This window comes from Pezoporus flaviventris, unplaced genomic scaffold (assembly GCF_033815535.1).
Source record: "Pezoporus flaviventris isolate CSIRO_AGI_PZ_B2104156 unplaced genomic scaffold, CSIRO_AGI_Pfla_v1 ptg000036l, whole genome shotgun sequence".
Taxonomy (NCBI): Eukaryota; Metazoa; Chordata; class Aves; order Psittaciformes; family Psittacidae; genus Pezoporus; species Pezoporus flaviventris.
In genome coordinates, this window is record NW_026892584.1 from 21,385,409 (window position 1) to 21,404,182 (window position 18,774).

The window sequence follows — 18,774 nt, forward strand, 5'->3', positions numbered from 1 at the left end:
TGCATCCAAACTGGCCTGGAAAGGCGAGGAAAGCATTATGTAGTATGCATGCCTTTTGTTGGTTTTGATTTCAGATTACTGCTCTCTGCTCTCAAGTCATTCATTTACTTTCCTTGCCAGTTTGCCATCTACAAATAGAGTTAAATATAGAAACCTAATGAGGGGCTGACTGAGAATTTTGTACATTCCTGCATATTTTTGAATGTTGTATTTTCTAAATGTCATTAATTCCATACAAAACCTAAGATGTAAGTCAGAATAATGTCTGGCTGTGAAGGTGCTCTTGTTTTGAGAGTGCATTTGTGGCTGAGGTTTTTTTTAGTTTGAGCTTGTTTTGAGCAATCCAATTCACGTATTTAAACCTGTGTTCCCCGAGCTGTGAAGCATGAACAGTTGTATTTGCCTACTTTCTCACAGACAAGTGGCTAATAGTCATAAATTCTTAGAAAAATTAAAAGAATTGTGCATGGCAATAGTTTCAAAAAGGGGAATAGTATTCTGGATACCTAGCAGTTTTGCTTTGTGGTTGTTCCAGGTTCTAAGTATGGATCCTATAACTTTCTCTTAATTTCATGGAAAGATTGACCTTGAAAACCAACAGTGTGTAAATTTTTTCCTTCATGTTTTACTGAGTTCTGAGAATGAGAAGGGGTATTTCAATTTTAAATACACATTTTCTGACGATGCTTTTCTTGTTTCATAGGAACTCTTCCAACTTCCTATTAATGTATATGCATATATAAACATATGCAATGTTTTTAGACAAGGGAGGCTGTTTTCAGGCCACAGTGAATATGAAAATGCCGTTATCAGACTCAAAGCAGTTAATCTTGAACTGACCTGTTTTCTGGATGGAACATTGATGTACAAAACTTCCCATTAAGATTAAGGTAAAGTCAAGTTCAGCCCAAGAACATAAAATGTGCTACTTATTAAGAGCTCCTTATTTCCCTGTGAATGCCTTCAGTCATTCTTTTTCTACTAGTAGATCTCCTTTTGTCTATTAGAGGTTTTCCAGTCAGATGCTCTGAGCCAAATACCTACTCTAACTTTTCACCACTTTGTGCCATGAATATTCTTGAATACTCATTCATTTGAACGTGCTTCCTTTTAATGGATTAAAGAATAACATCTGTAGATATATATATTTTACATGAGCATGGCTTTTTAACATCACCTTAATTACTGTTTTTACTAGGATTCCTATTCTTAACACCTGTAGTGATCAACTGTGGTGAGTGGAGTTAGCTATACAATGCCATGAGCAAAAGTGGCAGGGTTAGAAACCGCAGCAGTCCTTAATCACTCACTGAGGAGTTTAAATCCTATTTCATAAGGAATCAGGAAGTCCAAGACACCCAGAAATCCTCAGGAATTCAGACTTATAAGCTCAAAATTCCCTCTTGAGAAATGCAGTTAAGGACTCTGACACATGACTTCTGGCATACTTGTCTACAGTAGTGCAGTGCCCTCAGTCTTCCTCCTGCCCTTTTCCCATATGTCTCCCAGTGGTAGGGCTGGCAGAATGGAGCATCACAGTTCTAATTCACAATCAGGCAAATTAACTTAAAGATTAAAATTGTGCTTTTCAGTGTCAACTAGACAAGCTGAAATGTTCTATTTTAGGCCAGTAACAAACAGCTGGGGGCTGAGGCAGTAACATCTTAAACTGCTGCAGCTGTTTACTTGGTAAATATGGGCCAGGTCCCTCAAGTCAAATTTTATTTTTTCTTAAGAATATGTCAGTGCACTTTCCACTTATTAAATTTAGTGACCTAACTGCTCAAAATTAACTCATGTTTTTGTGTGCTTATGTCAACAGAAGAGCCAGACTGAACTATTTGCTTTTCAAAGGGTAATTATTAGGACTTTCTAAAAAATCAGTTCCCATTAAAAGTGTAAGAGGTCGTCACCAGTAAGTCACTATTAATTTTGGAAGTTATATAGGAAACTATTTAAGTTATAGTTGGCAAATGTATCATAAACTCATATTGGAAAATAGTTTGCCTGAATAGAAGTACTTCAGCAGAATCTGCCAAATTTTGTCAAACTTTGGCAGCGCACACGTGCTTACAGATTTCAGTATTTGCCTTAAAGGCTTTTCATTATGCCCATTTTCCTTATAGCTCTCCTGGTTGGCACCCTGCCTGGCAGATTTCTGCAGCTTGAGGCCTCAAGGTTCTCCAGGCTCACAGAAGAGGTAGATGCCCTAGAGTGCAGGTTCTTAGTGCTTGGATGCCCAATCAAAACATTCAATTTCATGGGATTTGTAGATGTGCCTAGTGAGGCAGCAAAACAGTTTACACTTCTTATAATGTGTCCTGCACCCAAGCAAGCAAAGATTCAGGAAGAAGCACAGACAAATATTAGCTCACCCAGTAGAGCCTGATTTCATTATTCATTTGCTCCAGCTGCTAGGAATGAACTAAGCAAAGAGCAAGGCAAAACTCTGTAACCCATTCAGGTGTCAAATTTGTCACCACTGAAAAGTACCTGATCTACAAATACAGTTCCTCTGACTTACATTTGATTTGGTTGAGCTCTTTCCATCTGGCACATGCACCGTAACCCTAGGAATATGAGACTTTTGGTTCAGATGGCATAGATCTGGTCATGAGGTAGAAGGTGGCCAGTGCAGTGTGTGACTGGGTGACTGGCCTCCTTTGCTGCTAGAATGAATTATAGTTTATCTTTTCAGAGAAACAAAGAAAAAAATTATCTCAGTGAAAGTGATAAGCTGAGCAAGGTTTGGGTGCTAAACTGCTACAAGGGCTGGGCTCTGGTTTATCTGCATGAAGCAGAACTTTCCCAAGATACCAACATTTTAGTAGACCTGTCTGAATAATACTGTACCATAATGCATAGCTACTCAACTCTGATTTCTCCCCATGATTTAGGGACTGAAGTAGTATATGTGGGTTAACTTGCCTAGTGGTTCATTTTGAAAATTTCCTTTGGAGTTTTCTTTTTTTTTTTTATTTTCTCCCTAATTTCATGGGAGGCCAAGTAGCTGTTCCCATTATTCCAGTAAGGATTTGTTTTTTTTTTCAGTTTATTACCCATTTCCACATCACCTCTGTGACTTCATTGTCCAGGTGTCCTGGTTTTGACACCACAACACCAGGATAAATTCAGGAGTGCAGAAGAGGTGTACATTATTATCTAATAATGTAAAATAAATAACCTGTTTTCTTTAACTTCTCAAAGAATAATAGACTGTTGCTGACACAAAAAAAAAAAAATCCAGACGGTTATTGCCTTGCCATGAGGCCAGGATTTGCAAATTTCTAATCACCAGAGAGGTGAGACTTCAGGAAGGCTTTTCACTAGTGAGGTGTAGAATAAAAAAGGAGAAGGGGAAGGCAAAATATCCAACTAGTTTTGGAGAAATCCTGTTGAGAACAAGGAGGTCTGGTGTAGAATCTGAGACACTGGGAAACAAGACCCACTGACAGGAATTCCCCTCCATAGGATTGTGTGTATAGATGGTCACACATGGCTCAGCAGCTGTGTGACAGCTGAGCTGCACAAGTTGCATTAAGTGCATGCTTTTGGCTTACCTTGTTTCCTGAGTTAGTTAAACTGCCTGGACAAGATATTGAATTAAGAAAGTGTATGTGAATGAATAAAAAAGATGGTAGATGTGAAAATGGCAACATAAATCAGAAGTTCTAGCTTCCAAGTATGTATTGGCTACTTGTCTGCATTCACCAGCTGTTTTGACACAATCAACATGTCTATAGATGTATGATTATGTGTATACATGCTTGATATGCAGATGATATGCAGAATCACATGAGAAAAGGAAAACTATCAATAGATCCTCAGGTCAATACTTATGTGCAGTGTAACCACTACTGGTTTTGTTTCCATGACACATGTGCAGGAACTGTTTGCCTAATGGAAAATGTAAAGTCCATGGAAATATTACTACAGAGCAGCCTACCATTCCTTTTTCCTGAGTAATATGAGCAAAGGAAAATCATGTAGGACAATATGATCCCAGATTTGCTTCAGTACACTTTGATGCCGATGTATCTGGAAGCGCAAGTTTCCGTTTAGGCTTTGAGTTAGGAATCAGTGAATTCATCTGTCTTCATTGGTCTGGCTGAGCTGCAAACAGTTCAGATTTCACAGTGCAACATTTTTGAACGGCAGCAGGGAAAATTTTAATTTATTATATTGGCTAATGGCAGATTCCTTTTTGAAAAGCAATGAATATTTGCACAGCAAGTTCTCTAAAGTGATGAAGTAAGCTTCAGTGCTCAAAAAAAAACAGGCACGGGGAGGAAAAAAGTACAATACACTCCTAATAAAACAAGAGTCCCTCTGAAAGTATGTTTAGTGGCTAGTCAGAAAGTCTCTCAGAGTAGTAATTTATTTATACTTTTGTCTATGCTCTGTTGGCAAACATTTTATTAGAAGTGCTTCATGAAATTAAATATGTTTATCAACAGAGATCTGTGCTTAGCAAACCCTTATGCATTCTAAGCATTGCTATGGTAGAAATAGCAGATGATGGGGTTTAGTGCAAGTACTCAATGTCCTTCCTTCATTAAAAGTTGCACTGTTTTTAATTTTGTCACCCAGCTTCTTAAGACATGCTGTTGCATGTTGCAAAGATGCTTGCTTTTTTAATCTCCTGACTAGCGTCCGTGCTTGAGAACAGAGTGCCAGAATGCTATTTGATATTATTGAGAATTTAACTGTGTTGTTGAAAATTACCTGTGCTCAAGTGTTGCTACACTAATTGTAAATTAAATCAAACCACTATTAAAATCCTGACTCACTTAAATTGGTCAGAATGAAAGCTGAGCACTCAACATCTGTTACTGGTTAATGTTGAGGAATGAGGCAACAAAATTAATGCACTTCTGTGAGGTCACAGCTCCTTACAAAGAGTCATGATAGCAGCATCTGAACAAAGTTTATATGGTTCTAGTAATTCCCCTCAATTTCCTTTAGAAGAAACAGTTAATTTGGCTTGACTTCTGGAGCTGTTGAAGAACAGAATATAATCTTTACCAGTGAGTCCACCACTGCACCTTTAAGTGGACTTGCTTTTAAATATATACACACATACACTTTTACTGACAGAAATCTGATAATCAGCCTGAGATCATTTTTATGTTTATTTTCCAGCTGATTCAAGATTAAGGCTGAATAAAAAATAAAAAATGATTAGCCAAATTTAGCCTTGTAGGAATGTCCCAACTGAAAATACAGACAGCAGAGCATGGCAGAATAGTCAACACATTTGAACTCTACTCAACCACAACTGTTTCAGAACATGTTACAAGGCCAGTGTTATCAGAGAGCTTCCTTCAGCATCCAGCTCATGTCGAAAATGATTTCTTTTTTGGCAGTAGGAGCATCAGAAAGAGGTGGGAGGAGATGAGTAATTTTTTCACAATACTTTCTAATTTTCTATAAAATACTTCCTTCCCCCTTTTCCATTCGAATAAAACAGTTTTTTCTTAATTTATTTTACATTACACACTGTCTGACCAGTAGGGGTGCAAAATACCTAAGAAAAATTCTGATGGCTTTGGTAATGTTATGTATCTGGCATAGATTTCTTCTGGACAAAGCTGTTCATCGATGGAAGAATGGATTTACCTACTGAGAAGCTGATAATTGTAACATAAAGCCAAGATTTGATCAGTAGAGGTTTACCATAAGTTGTTATTAGGTCTTATTATTGCATACTTCTGCCTTTCATCCCATGTATCTTTTCTTTCTTAACCTCAGTCTTCAAAACCCATATATCAACTGGGATTTTTTTTCCGAGACAGCCTGTGGCATAATTTTTGCTTGTCACTGAGTTATTCTGGAACATGTTTTACAGTGCAGCCTGAACCCCTCTCAGAGTTAAACTAATATTAAGTAATACTAAGTAATAATTAGAAATGAAAATTAGCATCTTTAAACTTTTCAGGAGAGATCCATATTACCCTGTCAGTTCAATGGAAGTCAGTGGAAAAGCAGAAGCAGCACACTTCTCTAAGAACTAAATCCCCATTAACGTGTCCTCAACTCCCCCACTGCCCCAGTAAGTTTCAAAACTGATTGAACTTGTGATATAAAATCAGTCCAAGTAGGTTCTTACAAATTATGTTTTATAGGTATGCAGGTTAGCTGGTGGCATTTTCCTACCTACCTCTACACAGGCTTCTTAAAGCTGACCTAAATTACTCCACCTACTCCTGATGCCATTCCAGGGATAATTTAAACAGAAAGATTAACCAAATTAACCCATTTTAACAAGATTTTTATTGAAAACATACACAAAGTCAACAAGTTATTTAGCTTCTGAATGTACATTTTAGAGAATATTCATATTAGAGAAGAATATTTTAAGAAAAGGAGAAATACAACAGACATGCTGCAGTTTACATTACTAAGGCATTTAGGCTTAAAAGCAAATTATACTGTGTGCATGTGTGTGTGTGTAACTACATACACAAACACATAAACATATACACACAAGATCTGATTTGAAACTGTACAGTGCTATGCAATTAATTATATTTTGCTTCTTCTATTTTTTCAACACTAAATAAAGCTTTTATCCAAAGTAGAAGTTGTTCACAGAACAGCAGTTATAATCTACTCTTCAAGAGTTTGCTTACAATACTAACGATGCACAAAAAAAACCCCAGATCCTCATGGGAAAGTTCTCTCTTACCAAAATGAGTCTCAAGTAAGAAAAACACTAGCTTGCAAAGGCACCGTGGAGACAGGTTTTAATACATTAAATACAACATGAATCATTCACAATAACAAGTTTAGTGTTTCTGGGAACTTTTGTAAATACAACACAGTTGGTCACACAAAAATGTTTCTGTTGATTTGTCTTGGCAACTCAGATACATCAACAGTGTAACAGCATAACAGCTTTGTTCCCATCTGACAGAAAATAATGGCAGTTCTGCAAGGCAAACGTTTAAACCTGACCGTATGTATTTATTAATTCCACAGTGTTTTGACAGATTAGAGGGGATACAACTTAAAGGATGCTGACACGCTCACTGAGGGCTTTCATTTCTGTTTCTTCTAGCTTGGTGTTTTCATTATGGTTAGCATGTAGACTGATAAGGTGTGCTGGATAGTGCAAACCATGTTCTCCTGAATACTGTTCCCATCGTGAGTCATCACTTTCATGGGTGATGTAACGTTCCCCCATTTTACATTCAAGTTCTCTTAAATCTAACCAGGTTTGATAGTCCTGAAACAGAGTAACAGCAATAGTTTTAAATTTCCTGAAATAAATTATGTTCCCCGCTACTATAGATTATGCAAAGTGCTATTAACTCTGCAATCTAAAGGTCACACATTCTTATTAGTCCAGAATGAAAAAAAGTCTTACAATTAATAAATATGAAATCTGCCTATAGAGATATGTTTTCTCAATCTAGAGGATTGTTCGATAATTTTATTAACCTCTGTCTTAAGTGTATATAGTATATATGGAGATGTTACTGGTAGTTTTGCAAAATGTATGGATAGTTTACAGATTTCCATAATATCTAAGTGAGACATGGTTGTAAAACAATTCCTGACACTAGTCACAAGGTGAATGAGGAAGAAGAAATATCTATATCATGCATGTATATCCTAGTGATCTTTATCAAATAGTGAAGACAGTTGATCTCTATCGGAATGTGAACTTAGCCTGAGCTAGAAAAGATCTGCTTTTCCAAATTTAGGCAATTACTGTCGTGCTCAAAGAGACTTATTAATCTAAACATCAAGGTACTTTGGAAATCTGTGATAGTCAACAGTAAAGCTGGAAACTGGTTTGGTTCTCGCACTGTTTAGACCATCATGCTCTGCAGCCTGTCATCTGCCTAAAGTATATCTTGAGTTTAATATTTAATTTCTCATTCTCACCCAAAGTGTAAATGAAGCTGTAGTAATAAAGTCAATCCTAGCCCCATGCAGACTAGCCTCAGCTCACAATCCTGAATCCATTTTGCTTTTTTAATCCTTCTCCCTGTCTCAACCTAAGACATAACCCTGGTCACCTAGCCAAAGCACCAGAAAGCCCCCACACTGTAAATGCATTAAAGCCTTCATTCTCAGTATCTCACATGGTTTGGCCTACTTCAAGCACATCCTTTCAGAATTCACCTCTACTTGCACCACTGTTATCTTTCCTTTGCCCACACTATTGGTCTCTTGGGGAAAACGGACTCATCCATGGTGCTAGAGCTGATGCAGTACTGCCTCACCTTAGCTTACCCCCACTCACTACTGCATGGTGACAAAAGTGGATGTACAAAGGTGAAGGACTCTGTCCCATCATGACAGACAGCCAGCACCCTTGCTGCAGATCTTAGCCCAGATCACCTCTCAAGTCTCCAAAGTCTTAGACAAATACATTCTGCAATCATTGTCACGGAGAAGAGTAGGAAAAAGACTGGAGAGTGACAAGAAAACTAGGAGTTAAAAAGCAAGCCCAGAAAGAATGTCCCTGGGGAAGGCAGGTTGCAGGGTGGCAGGCTGCAGCCCTTTTCCTCTATACCAGCAGGTCATAAGGTACTGGAGCAGGACTCAGTTTTCAGTTTGGATAAAGATTCCTTTGGGATTGTGGATTATGCATCTCACCTGTGCTATGCCTTTGCCACAATTACTTTCCCAGATGTGAATCCTTTGGAAGATCCCATGGGCTGATGTCCCAGCCTGGCCTCAGCCTGTCCCCATCCCCAGGGAGGGGTCCAAAGTGCCCAGGCCTGGGCCACTCCGCAGGCAGCCTACCCTGCTCCCTGGCTGGGGGCAGTGGAACAGGTTCTGGCTGCTCACTACACTGGTTCTAGCTTAGGTCTTTAACTTGCAGTGATTTGGCTGCTGTCAGAACCAAAAAATTAACATATGAGGAGTAGAAGACAGTGGCTGCTAGCATCTCAAAAATTCCTAACATTTCAGTTTTTAATGGGAAGCATCAACTGGAGGTGGCTAATGAATTTTCCTAGAAAGCATACAACTTCACTATTTCTTCTGATGACTGTGAAGTGAAAGCCCATTGATTAGTTTTAATAAGAAGTGAATTGGGGTGGACTCCAGGCAACGAGATAATGTACATCAAATGACTATAAGAGGGTTTTTTTATACATCATGTTCTCAGTGGACAAACAAGATAAAAAAATTTTTGTGGTGTATTCTGAAAATATGAGAGAGTTTAGTATTGAAATCTAATACTTCAGAAATTAATGAGAATCTGTAGGTAAATTGGTGAAGGAAGATAAGGTCCTCAGGATCTGAAAACATCTTCAGGTCTGCAGATTTGCTTAGATTCTACTATGCTTAAAGAGGAAATTTTTTACATACTTAGAAACTAAATGCATAACAAAAAACATGGATTTGTAGCAATACCTGTAACCACGGGTGACTTAATGTTTTGTCCACACTGTAGCGCTTTCTCATTTTCACTTGCAACAAATTATTTATGAGATCAATAGCTGAAAATAAATAATATTGAAAAATGTCAGTTTAAATACGTATTTTTTAACGAGGAAATGCAAACCAGAGATAAAGAGACATGGCAGATGTAAAAGGAGGACAGTTATCCCTTCTTATTCCAGTCTTTTACAAACTGCAGTCAGCAGTTACCTGCTAGCTAGCATAGTCTACCCCTGTGTGTTCATTTGAAGGCACACAGCAAAGACTGAGGATAATTTTCACTAAGTTCCTGTTCAAATGAAAAAGATCTCATGTAAGTGAGGACTACAGTATTCTTCAAGTATCACAGTAAACACATCTGTATATATTTTTCTGAGGCTCTCAGTATCATTTTAAGGTGACTGACAGCAGCACCTTCCCAGGCAAGGAATCAGGTTTTGAAGTAACTAAATCTTGCAACATTAAGCTTTTGAACAGAGGATTGTTTCTACCTGCCAGTCAGCAGTATGGTGTTTGATAAAAGCAAGCGGGCTTCTTTACAAATTTCTTATTTTCTGTATTTTTGAAGGAGTCAATGATTCTCTGGGGTTACAGGTATGTGCTCAGTGGTACCTGAAGGGAAGAGTTCCATGAGTCCATGACCAGTGCATGGAACTGTACCAAGTGACCCATTTGGAAAAATCTCTGGGATGCTGCTAAGCTTTGACAGCACCTACTAAAACCTTTTTTTTCTTTTTTTTTTTAAATAAGAAAGAAAAAAGTGCATTATGAAAGATTAAATTCTATTCTAGGTGGTGTTAAACGTTCGGCATGTGGCCTGGGGGAAGCTTATTGGTTTAGAATAATTGACTGGCCACTGGGAATTATAGTATTACTGCAGCTTTCCCATTTCATTACAGTATATCTTGACTTGTCCAAAGCTGGTTTCCATCTTTATGTAGGTGAAGAAAGAGACCAAGTTTCAACAGCAAAAAGCATTTGGTATTTTTTACCAGGAAATCATGCAATTCAAGCAAAGCAATTTCTTAAATGTAAGAGTTCTGAGTATCAGAAGTCAAGATGCAAAGGATACATACTGGCAAAGCAACAAAAGGACAGTGCTGCGTAAAGAAGAACCTAGAGAGTTCAATACAGACAGACTGAGTGCTGGAACTGAAGGATTAAACGATTTCTTTAGGGATCTGGAATAGTCTGTTAATGAGAAAATTCTGAATTTAAGCGGTCTTTAATTGTAGAGGTTCAGACACTGATGGGTTCTGTGGGGCTATTTAAAGGAAATGAGGAAAGATCCTGGTTATTCTGTTTCAGCTTACAAAAAACCCATGTTGTCCTGAGAATATCCTGACAGCCACTACCTAACATAGTTTGGTCTGGCTACAGTTCATATAAGATGCACAGTACATATGTACAGTACCTATAAGATGTACATGTTGGCTCACTTTCTGAATTAAAAAAACCCATATAATTAATATTTTCATGATTACACTTGAAGTTGTTAAAAACACTGGAGAGAGAATAAAATTTGGAAGGTACTAACACTTAGTTTTGACATACAACTCAAGTGTGATCCAGGGAACCAAACTGTGACATCTACTGTTAGGACATTTAAATTTTCTGTCTAGGAAGATAAAGGAGGTTTGAAAAAGGGTAGCAACTACACTGTATTTTACAGTAAATTTTATGAATTTTCATTACAGACTTGATTATTTTTTAAGCCAAATTTTAAAGTAATCCTTGTCAGACATTTTAGGAGCCTTATGAAGTTTGACAATATTTTTCTGTAAAATCAATAATTCAGTAAATGCAGAACGTTAAGAAAGAACACCTATGGCCTGCACATCATCTACAGAAATCCAATAGGTTATCACCAAGAAAGCAACCTGAATGAAGGCTCTGAGAGGATTATGGTACTGCTTTTTCTAACACTTTTATGGGCTCCTATTTACTTCCCATGACTTAAGGATAGCAGCAGCCAGCTGAGGGCTTATCAAGTTCCACGAGCTGCAGACTTTGTAAGAGGGGATAAACTAGTCAACTACTCCAGTAACACTACTACTGATCATTTAGGTTATCATTCAGCAGGATATCCAGTGGGAAGATTCAAATCCAACTTTAAGAAGCTGTATGCCCCCTTGATTTTCTTTAGTTGCATTTTATACAGAAGAACCTCCAGAGTTGAGGTTTGTGTTTCTAAACTGCTCATAGCAGTTTATCTGTATGGCAAATAATGAACTGTAGTAAAGACACAGTTACAATTTTCACACTGCATATTAACACATGGCAATTACAGTTTTCACAGGGATGACTGCTTTAATTCACTTAGGATGTGACACACATTAACAAAAAAGTTTATGAAATATCTGAAAACACTATTCTGACCCTACCGTTCATTTAGTCCTACTACACAGACTTTAACTTTTCATGTTATAGAAATCACCTTAAGAATATCAAGAAAAGCAGTCCCAAATTAACAAAAGATTAACTTAGTCCATAATTTTTAAAGTACAACCATAATATTAGCTTCTCTTACATCTACCACTTACAAAAAATTAAGCTGCTGCCATTAATACAAAACTTTGGACTTCCTAGATCCTGGGTTCTTCTGAGTATAGCTCTATTGATTACTGGTATAAGTTTTTCATACACATAAACCCCTTTCCTACTGCTGGTAAGTACAGCTTTGTTGACAAATCATTTTTGCAAAAGTTGAATCTTCAACTGGCAGAGATTATTATTTTTAGGGACATAGATTCTGCTGTACTATCAAAAAAGAAAAAGAAAAATAAAGCTTGACCATTATAAACTGCACATCTATAAGAGAGAGATTTTCTAACAGTAATCTATCCTAGCAAACATGTAAGTATAGCAAAGACCTTAGCTTAAACAGCTAGTTAAACATTTACTGAGGTAGAACATCTTTGAGGTATAACATGCATTTGACCTTCTTGTATTTAATGCTCATTCATGTGACTTTCTCAGTAACGTGTGAAACGAGTTGCTATTCACATTGTGCTGCAAAAAGGCTAAATAAATACTGGCTTGAAGGCAGCTGGAGTATTTATTTCTGACTCAAAAGCAGTGTAACAGGCATACCATGATTAAATTTAATGCATGTAAGAAATTGCATTGCTTCTTTCCAAATTATTTAACAGTATGAAGTAATGTGAAGCACCTAATCAACAGTGTGTACATCACATAGCTCATCAGGCTACTAGTAATAGCTGTGTTGGTAGCTGATGAAAATATAATTATGAATACAATGATTTATGAAAATTCCACAACAGAACAAAACACAGCATGAATAATCCAAAGCTTGACATAGCACATTGTAGGACATCCACTACCTAATTCACCTTCTAGTGAAGACACACTAGATAAAAAACACTAATAGGCAGATAAAATCCTTCAGGGAGTACTGTCTTTATATATAACATATAGATCAGCCAAAACAAATCTTTTGAGATGATCCAAACTTGGTGGACTGCAAGGTCAAAGTTGGAAATGAACAGTACCACTGTTGAAAATAGCCTCCATGTTTGACAGATGTGAAATTTAAAACTATAAAATAGGAAAGAATTCTACAAGCAGATTACGTTGTATGAATATCCAGCAAAATTCCACCCTGAAGTCTGAATTGTCTTACAGCAATTCAGTGAACTTAGAAATGCAAGCTGGCTTGAAAATCATTGAAGATGGAACAGAAACAGCAGATTGGATGACAGGATGTTGAATAGCTGTGACAAAACCCAAAGTTTACCACAGAAACGCTCTCTCTAGAGTAATGTTTCACAGTTCTATTTAGACATACAAACACAAAAAATGGAAGGCATTGGAAAAAGGTGGGAAAATGCAGCCACTTAGTGGGGGTGGAAATCAGGATTCCCTACAGAGGAATCTGTGAGATCTCTGACAAACCTTACAATGTAAAGCAATTGGATTTGGTGAAGCTAGGGAAACGATTTTGTGCAGGAGGGCTAAGCTCTGGGAAACAATGCTTGCAGAAATATTCTGAAGGGATATCCAGTTGGGAAAAAATATACTTCTGAAAGCTACAAAAATTGAAAGGTGTTAGTTTTTATAGGTTAAGTTTCAATGGAGGAAGAGGACAGACAAAACATTACTCAAAAAATCTAGAATTTCTCAGGAGAAAGAGTTGATGAGATTAATCCAGATGTTATGACATCAGACAGACACATTATGGAGTGAAAAGAGTCACTGTTGATGACCACATTCCTGAGTGGCAGAGAAGACAGAACTGTTGATAGCGACTGAAGATATTAGATACTTAAAAATATTATCCTCAAATGGACTGTGCCTTCTTTCCTGGCTTGTGATTGTAGATTTTTATTTTTAAAATTGCTAGAAAACGCCACAGAATTCTCCAGAAAAAAAATTAGCACAGACCACACTATTATATTTATGACACAATTTTCCTCCAAAATACAATTTCTTCCAGTATCTTCTATTGCCTTATCAAGTGCAGTGTACAATTTTAAAAGCCAATGTAGTTTTACCTTAAGACCAGGAACTCAATAAGGAACATAAAATGGGAACAGTTAGACTACTTTACCACTGTTGTTGCTTTTACAGACACAATGTTTAGGTGTGACCTACCTCTTTTTTTTTTTTCCCCTTCCCTTTTGAAGTTTTGGTAGCCTCTGCATTCCCACTTGAAAATTAACATGCTATTGTTTGGTAACATCAGAAAAAGCATCAACTGAGCACTAAAACTAAAGTGGTGACAAACACAACATCATTCACCTTATTTGTGCACTATCCATTAAATGAAAATAAATACGTGATTTTGCTAGAAAGTAAAGCATCTGAGCTTTTAGTTCCTCTCTGATTACAATAAAAATAGAAATAAACATGGCAAAACCTAATTTTAGCTATTCTTAATATTTTTTACATGAGTTGTGGTCTGAAAAGAGCACTAAAATAACTACACTTGAGAAAAGTTTTACATTCAATTGCTCTTTGAGACAGGGTAAGTCATAAGCAAGAAAGGAAAGGTTTGTGCGCTGTTCTGCTTTCCTCAGTGTTGATTTTTTGCGATAGGCATGCAAAAGTTCCTAACTTTGCTTTCATTAGCCATTCTACGATAAATTATCTGCCCTGTAATAAAGTCATTGCTACACAGACACTGGCAATACACTTTGGTGACAATCACGTACCTTAATCTGAACTGAAAATTGCAGAACAAGATAAAAATTCTGTAACTTTTGAAACATTTACAGATCTACTAAAAGCACATACACAGAAATTCAAGCAAACAAGTTCCTGTGGTTTGAGAAGTGGGTAGTGCAGGCATACCAGCTGCATATGTTTGTGATCCTAACCTGGTACAGTTGTGAAGTAAACACCCTCCCCACCCACACACATCTATTGTCTTATCTGCCATCAGTTACTTTGTGCATGAAGCAGGATGTTGCTATAGGCAGCAATAGGTTTGAACAAACATTTCAGTAGGTTGGAATAAACATTTTTCCCCCCCCCTTTTTTTTTTTACCTCAAATTGGCATGTAATTCCTTGTACCACTTCTCACTATTCCACAACAGAGTTTCTAGGATTATATTATAAACATTCATAGCAACCAGTACTGACATATTTTAGCATTAAAAAAAGAACTAACAGTCATACATATTGCATTCTATAAGGTCAGAGAACCTGAGCATTTTTATTGGCATGCATAGATCAGAGTTAATTCTTTTAGATGGTAGCATAGATCTTCCAAGCTCACTGAATTGAGGCATGTAATATAGTCTCTGGATGAAGGTATGCTTTCAAAATCTAGCTGTAATGTACAATTCATAATGTACAATTTGTAGAGTGCATTGTTAAAGAGTGCTTAGATCCAGCACTGCATGAGAAGAAAGCAGAAAGTAATTGAAATAAGTAGAATATCTACATTAGTTTTATTTATGGCAGCCCTTTGACAAATGTCTGTCATATTTCAAATTCACATAGCATAACACTTTAAAAAGACCTTTCTTACCTGCACTAAACATAGTATGTATTTTGCATTTATTTTTTTCTGGGACAATACTTGTCTAATCAATTTTGATTTCAATTTTTCAATGCTATGGCAATGCAGCAAAACTTTGGTTGAAGGCTTCTTGAAGACTGTGGTTGTAATGTGTTAATGTTCTGTCAAGTATTTGCATAGGTTTTTAAAAGTCAATTAAATTGGACTACCTGCTGGATCTTCAACACTTTTTCTTTCTTGTAAGTAAAAATCACTTCAATTACCTTGTTTTAATTTTGAAACAAAGAATAATGCTTTTTGCAAGAAAATATCTGTGTCGATCCTCCATGACAAAAAGCAGTTTCAATCATAGCAGCTTGAAAGAAATCGGCTGATCAATGTTTATTAACACAGACTGTCAGATTCCACAGCAGCACCACATTCCACACTGATGCAACTCCCTAACAAGTTTGAGTGGAAGAACTAGCTGATGACAATTACTGTCTTCTTAGGAGAATTATTGCTATGATGCAAATTCCACAAAATACTTAAACAAGAAATCTACCGTACCTTTAAAAGAAATCTACTATGCATCTTTTTATATAAAATTTAAAAAAAAAGTAATCATAGTCATGTATGTTAAAACTTCTTTTGAAAAATGTTCAGTGATCAAGAATAAATAACAAAAAGAACAACAGAAAAGATATGGCAGGCTAATACCCAATTCATTAGCTTAATCTCTTTGGGAAGGTAGAAGAGTCTAGGACAAGCTAAAGCAAGATTTTCAAGGGCACAAAAGTAATCTGTTGGGATTGAAATTAATTCTCTGATTGAATTTTGCAGATTCAGAACACCTTCTGCACAGGTGTTTATAAGCCCCAGTGTATTTACCTTGAAATGAGCTTCATTTTACCATAGTTTACATTTAAACACATGTAGCCTTTCAAATTGTTTTTATTTGCAATGTTTAGTAAGCAACTTCATAAAACCTTTAAGATCATCTGTTTCCCCACAGATGCTTCAGCCATTTGTAGTATCAGTTATCATGGCACTGTTTAGAATTGTAATTCAGATTAGATGTGTTAAGACACCAGGGACAGATCTGCATTTCAACCATGCTATATGGTCATAGATAATGGAAAGTGGACGGAGAGAGCAGGTCCCCAGGGCCCATGCACTGCCCTCTTGTGACCTGTGCAGGAATGTGGACCAGAATAGCTGACATGAGAAAAACATTTCTTTATTTCCCCTATGTAATTTGGAGTTTCAGTACAATTTTGAGCTCTAAAAATTAGCATTATCAAATAATATTTGCACATAATGGATTCGTTCAGATTTTTCAGGCTTTCATTTAGCGTAAAAGAGTGGCTCAATAGCTACCATTTTAAAACACATAATAAAGTCACAGCATATAAGCCAATTTTAATTTAGTAATCTGTTAAAGTGTGTTCTTTCCCCCCTTCTGCATGTTTGCAGACATATCCATTAACAACATATCCATTAACTCTTAATTAAGTCTGCAATTCTGTAAGAGGAGAGATAACACCCCAGTAGGTGAGCTTCCTGTAGGTGCTCTACTGCATCTTCACCTTTGAATGTAGAAATTGATCTTCTGTCTGCAACTGTAGAAACCTGTGGGAGATGATTTCTTGCAGCCTCTTCTGTGTTGACTGCTATTTGCTTATCTCTAGTGCCAGATAGAGCACTGTTGTCAAAAGATTCTGTCAGCTTACATATCAGAAGTGTGTGAAGGTTCAGGAGGACTTTAGTGTGTAACTGTGAAGATTTATAGCTGCTTTTTTCAATTATTTTTTTAAACCCCAACAGATCTCATCAAACTTTGTCTGCCACCAAGATAAAATGAAAATACTCTCAAAGCATTTTTCAATTGAGAGTCTCAAACAGCTATAATATATACTATAGTAAGCAGTAGGCACACTTCTCTGGGCTACACTTAACATGTAACTTAAAACACGTCACCTGAAACCCAGAAAAACTGTACTGTAAAAAACAGAAATCCTAATACTTGAATTTAATTTGGTACATAATACAATTCAGAATAAAAGATAAGAATCTGATAATATTTCCTTTGTTTTAATGATGTAAAAAAAAAAAAAAAGAATCCCAAAGAAAATCCAGCTGCCTGAAATTGTCTGCTATGTACAAAAAAATGTTGGTGAAAATGGAACTTATATTTTTAAGTGTCCTACTTAGCTGTATCTAGAGACATCTTTAAGAGAATTCATTTAACTTCTTTAAAGATATTCATAGTGAATTATTCATATTGTTCTTTTACTGTCAAAAGCCTTTGATGCCATTGACCAGAACTCCAGTTTCAAAAGTCTCACTGGTTATCTGTAAGCCTTCCCTCCAAGCATGAAGTCTTTTTCATAACACTTTCTCACACTGTTCTTGAAACTTCATTTACTTGGGATTGTCCAACCTTTTTTATCTTCTCCACAGAAAGACTATCAGGGTACAGCATCCTACTAAATGGAAACTAAATTACTGGCACAAGTAGAGCGAGAAAAAGGCTGAAGAGGCACTAAGTTTGAAAGAGTAGGTACAGAAGTAAGTATAAAACACCATTTCCAGCAGCTGAGGTGCCCCACAAGATTCTATAGCAACTTAATCTGTAGGTGGCTATGTGCCTCCTTCAGGACATTCCAGGCAGATCCCATGCTAGAAGATCTACTCCATATGCAGTCTACACATGCTCTGTATGAAATGTCTAAAGCAGCTGCTGGCACAAAACAGACACAGTGATTATGGCACATTACAGTACCTTGAAATTTCAGTTTACACACACTATACATTGGTATGTATAGGGAAGAAAAATATAAAGCAAAATACAACTACTTTTTTTTAGCATTTATATAAAATTAGCCAGAAATAGATATTACCTTCATGAGAAATTTCTTTCCATGGATTAGGTGGATACATGAAAGCGGCATTCTGGATCTGGTCATGTATGTCTTCATCTTCATTGAATGGAAAGGTACCACTGAGGCTTACATAAATGATGACACCCACAGACCACATATCCAGAGATCTGTTATAGCCTTTGTTTCTCAGCACTTCTGGAGCAAGGTAAGCTGGTGTTCCTACAACTGAGCGCCGAAATGATTTCTCTCCAATGATTCGGGCAAAGCCAAAATCACAAAGTTTTACCTGTTCAAAGAAAAAAATGCCATAGTAAGACAGACATTATTATCAAATACTTAGTTGAGGAACTTTTATCATGGTTTAGCTGTGAGATGCATCTCTTTGAGAGGAATACCCTTATTCCACCAAGGCATTAGACTAGATTACCAGTCTATTACTCTCTTTCTTCTTTCCATGAATAAACCACCACGAATAAAATCAGTAACACGGGACAGCTTAAAAGAAATAGGGCTTTGGATAG

The 18,774-nt window shown here is 36.7% G+C and overlaps 1 protein-coding gene and 1 long non-coding RNA gene across 2 annotated transcripts in view; one reads left to right on the forward strand and one right to left on the reverse strand.

Annotated features, from left to right (window-relative positions):
* Positions 1–3,284: 3,284 nt before the first annotated feature.
* LOC133274359 (uncharacterized) lies at positions 3,285–5,664 on the forward strand. The gene is made up of 3 exons (XR_009745127.1): positions 3,285–3,475; positions 4,966–5,027; positions 5,143–5,664. It is a non-coding gene; the product is annotated as an uncharacterized LOC133274359 (long non-coding RNA).
* A 586-nt stretch (positions 5,665–6,250) lies between these two features.
* The window catches only part of PRKD1 (protein kinase D1), a 135,187-nt gene continuing 122,663 nt past the window's right edge, over positions 6,251–18,774 (reverse strand). The window contains exons 16-18 of the mRNA XM_061463463.1: positions 18,272–18,539; positions 9,376–9,461; positions 6,251–7,228 (exon numbers count right to left, since the gene is read on the reverse strand). Of these exons, the coding sequence (XP_061319447.1) occupies positions 7,010–7,228; positions 9,376–9,461; positions 18,272–18,539 (573 nt within the window). The 3' untranslated portion in view covers positions 6,251–7,009. The remainder of the gene's footprint in view (positions 7,229–9,375; positions 9,462–18,271; positions 18,540–18,774) is intronic.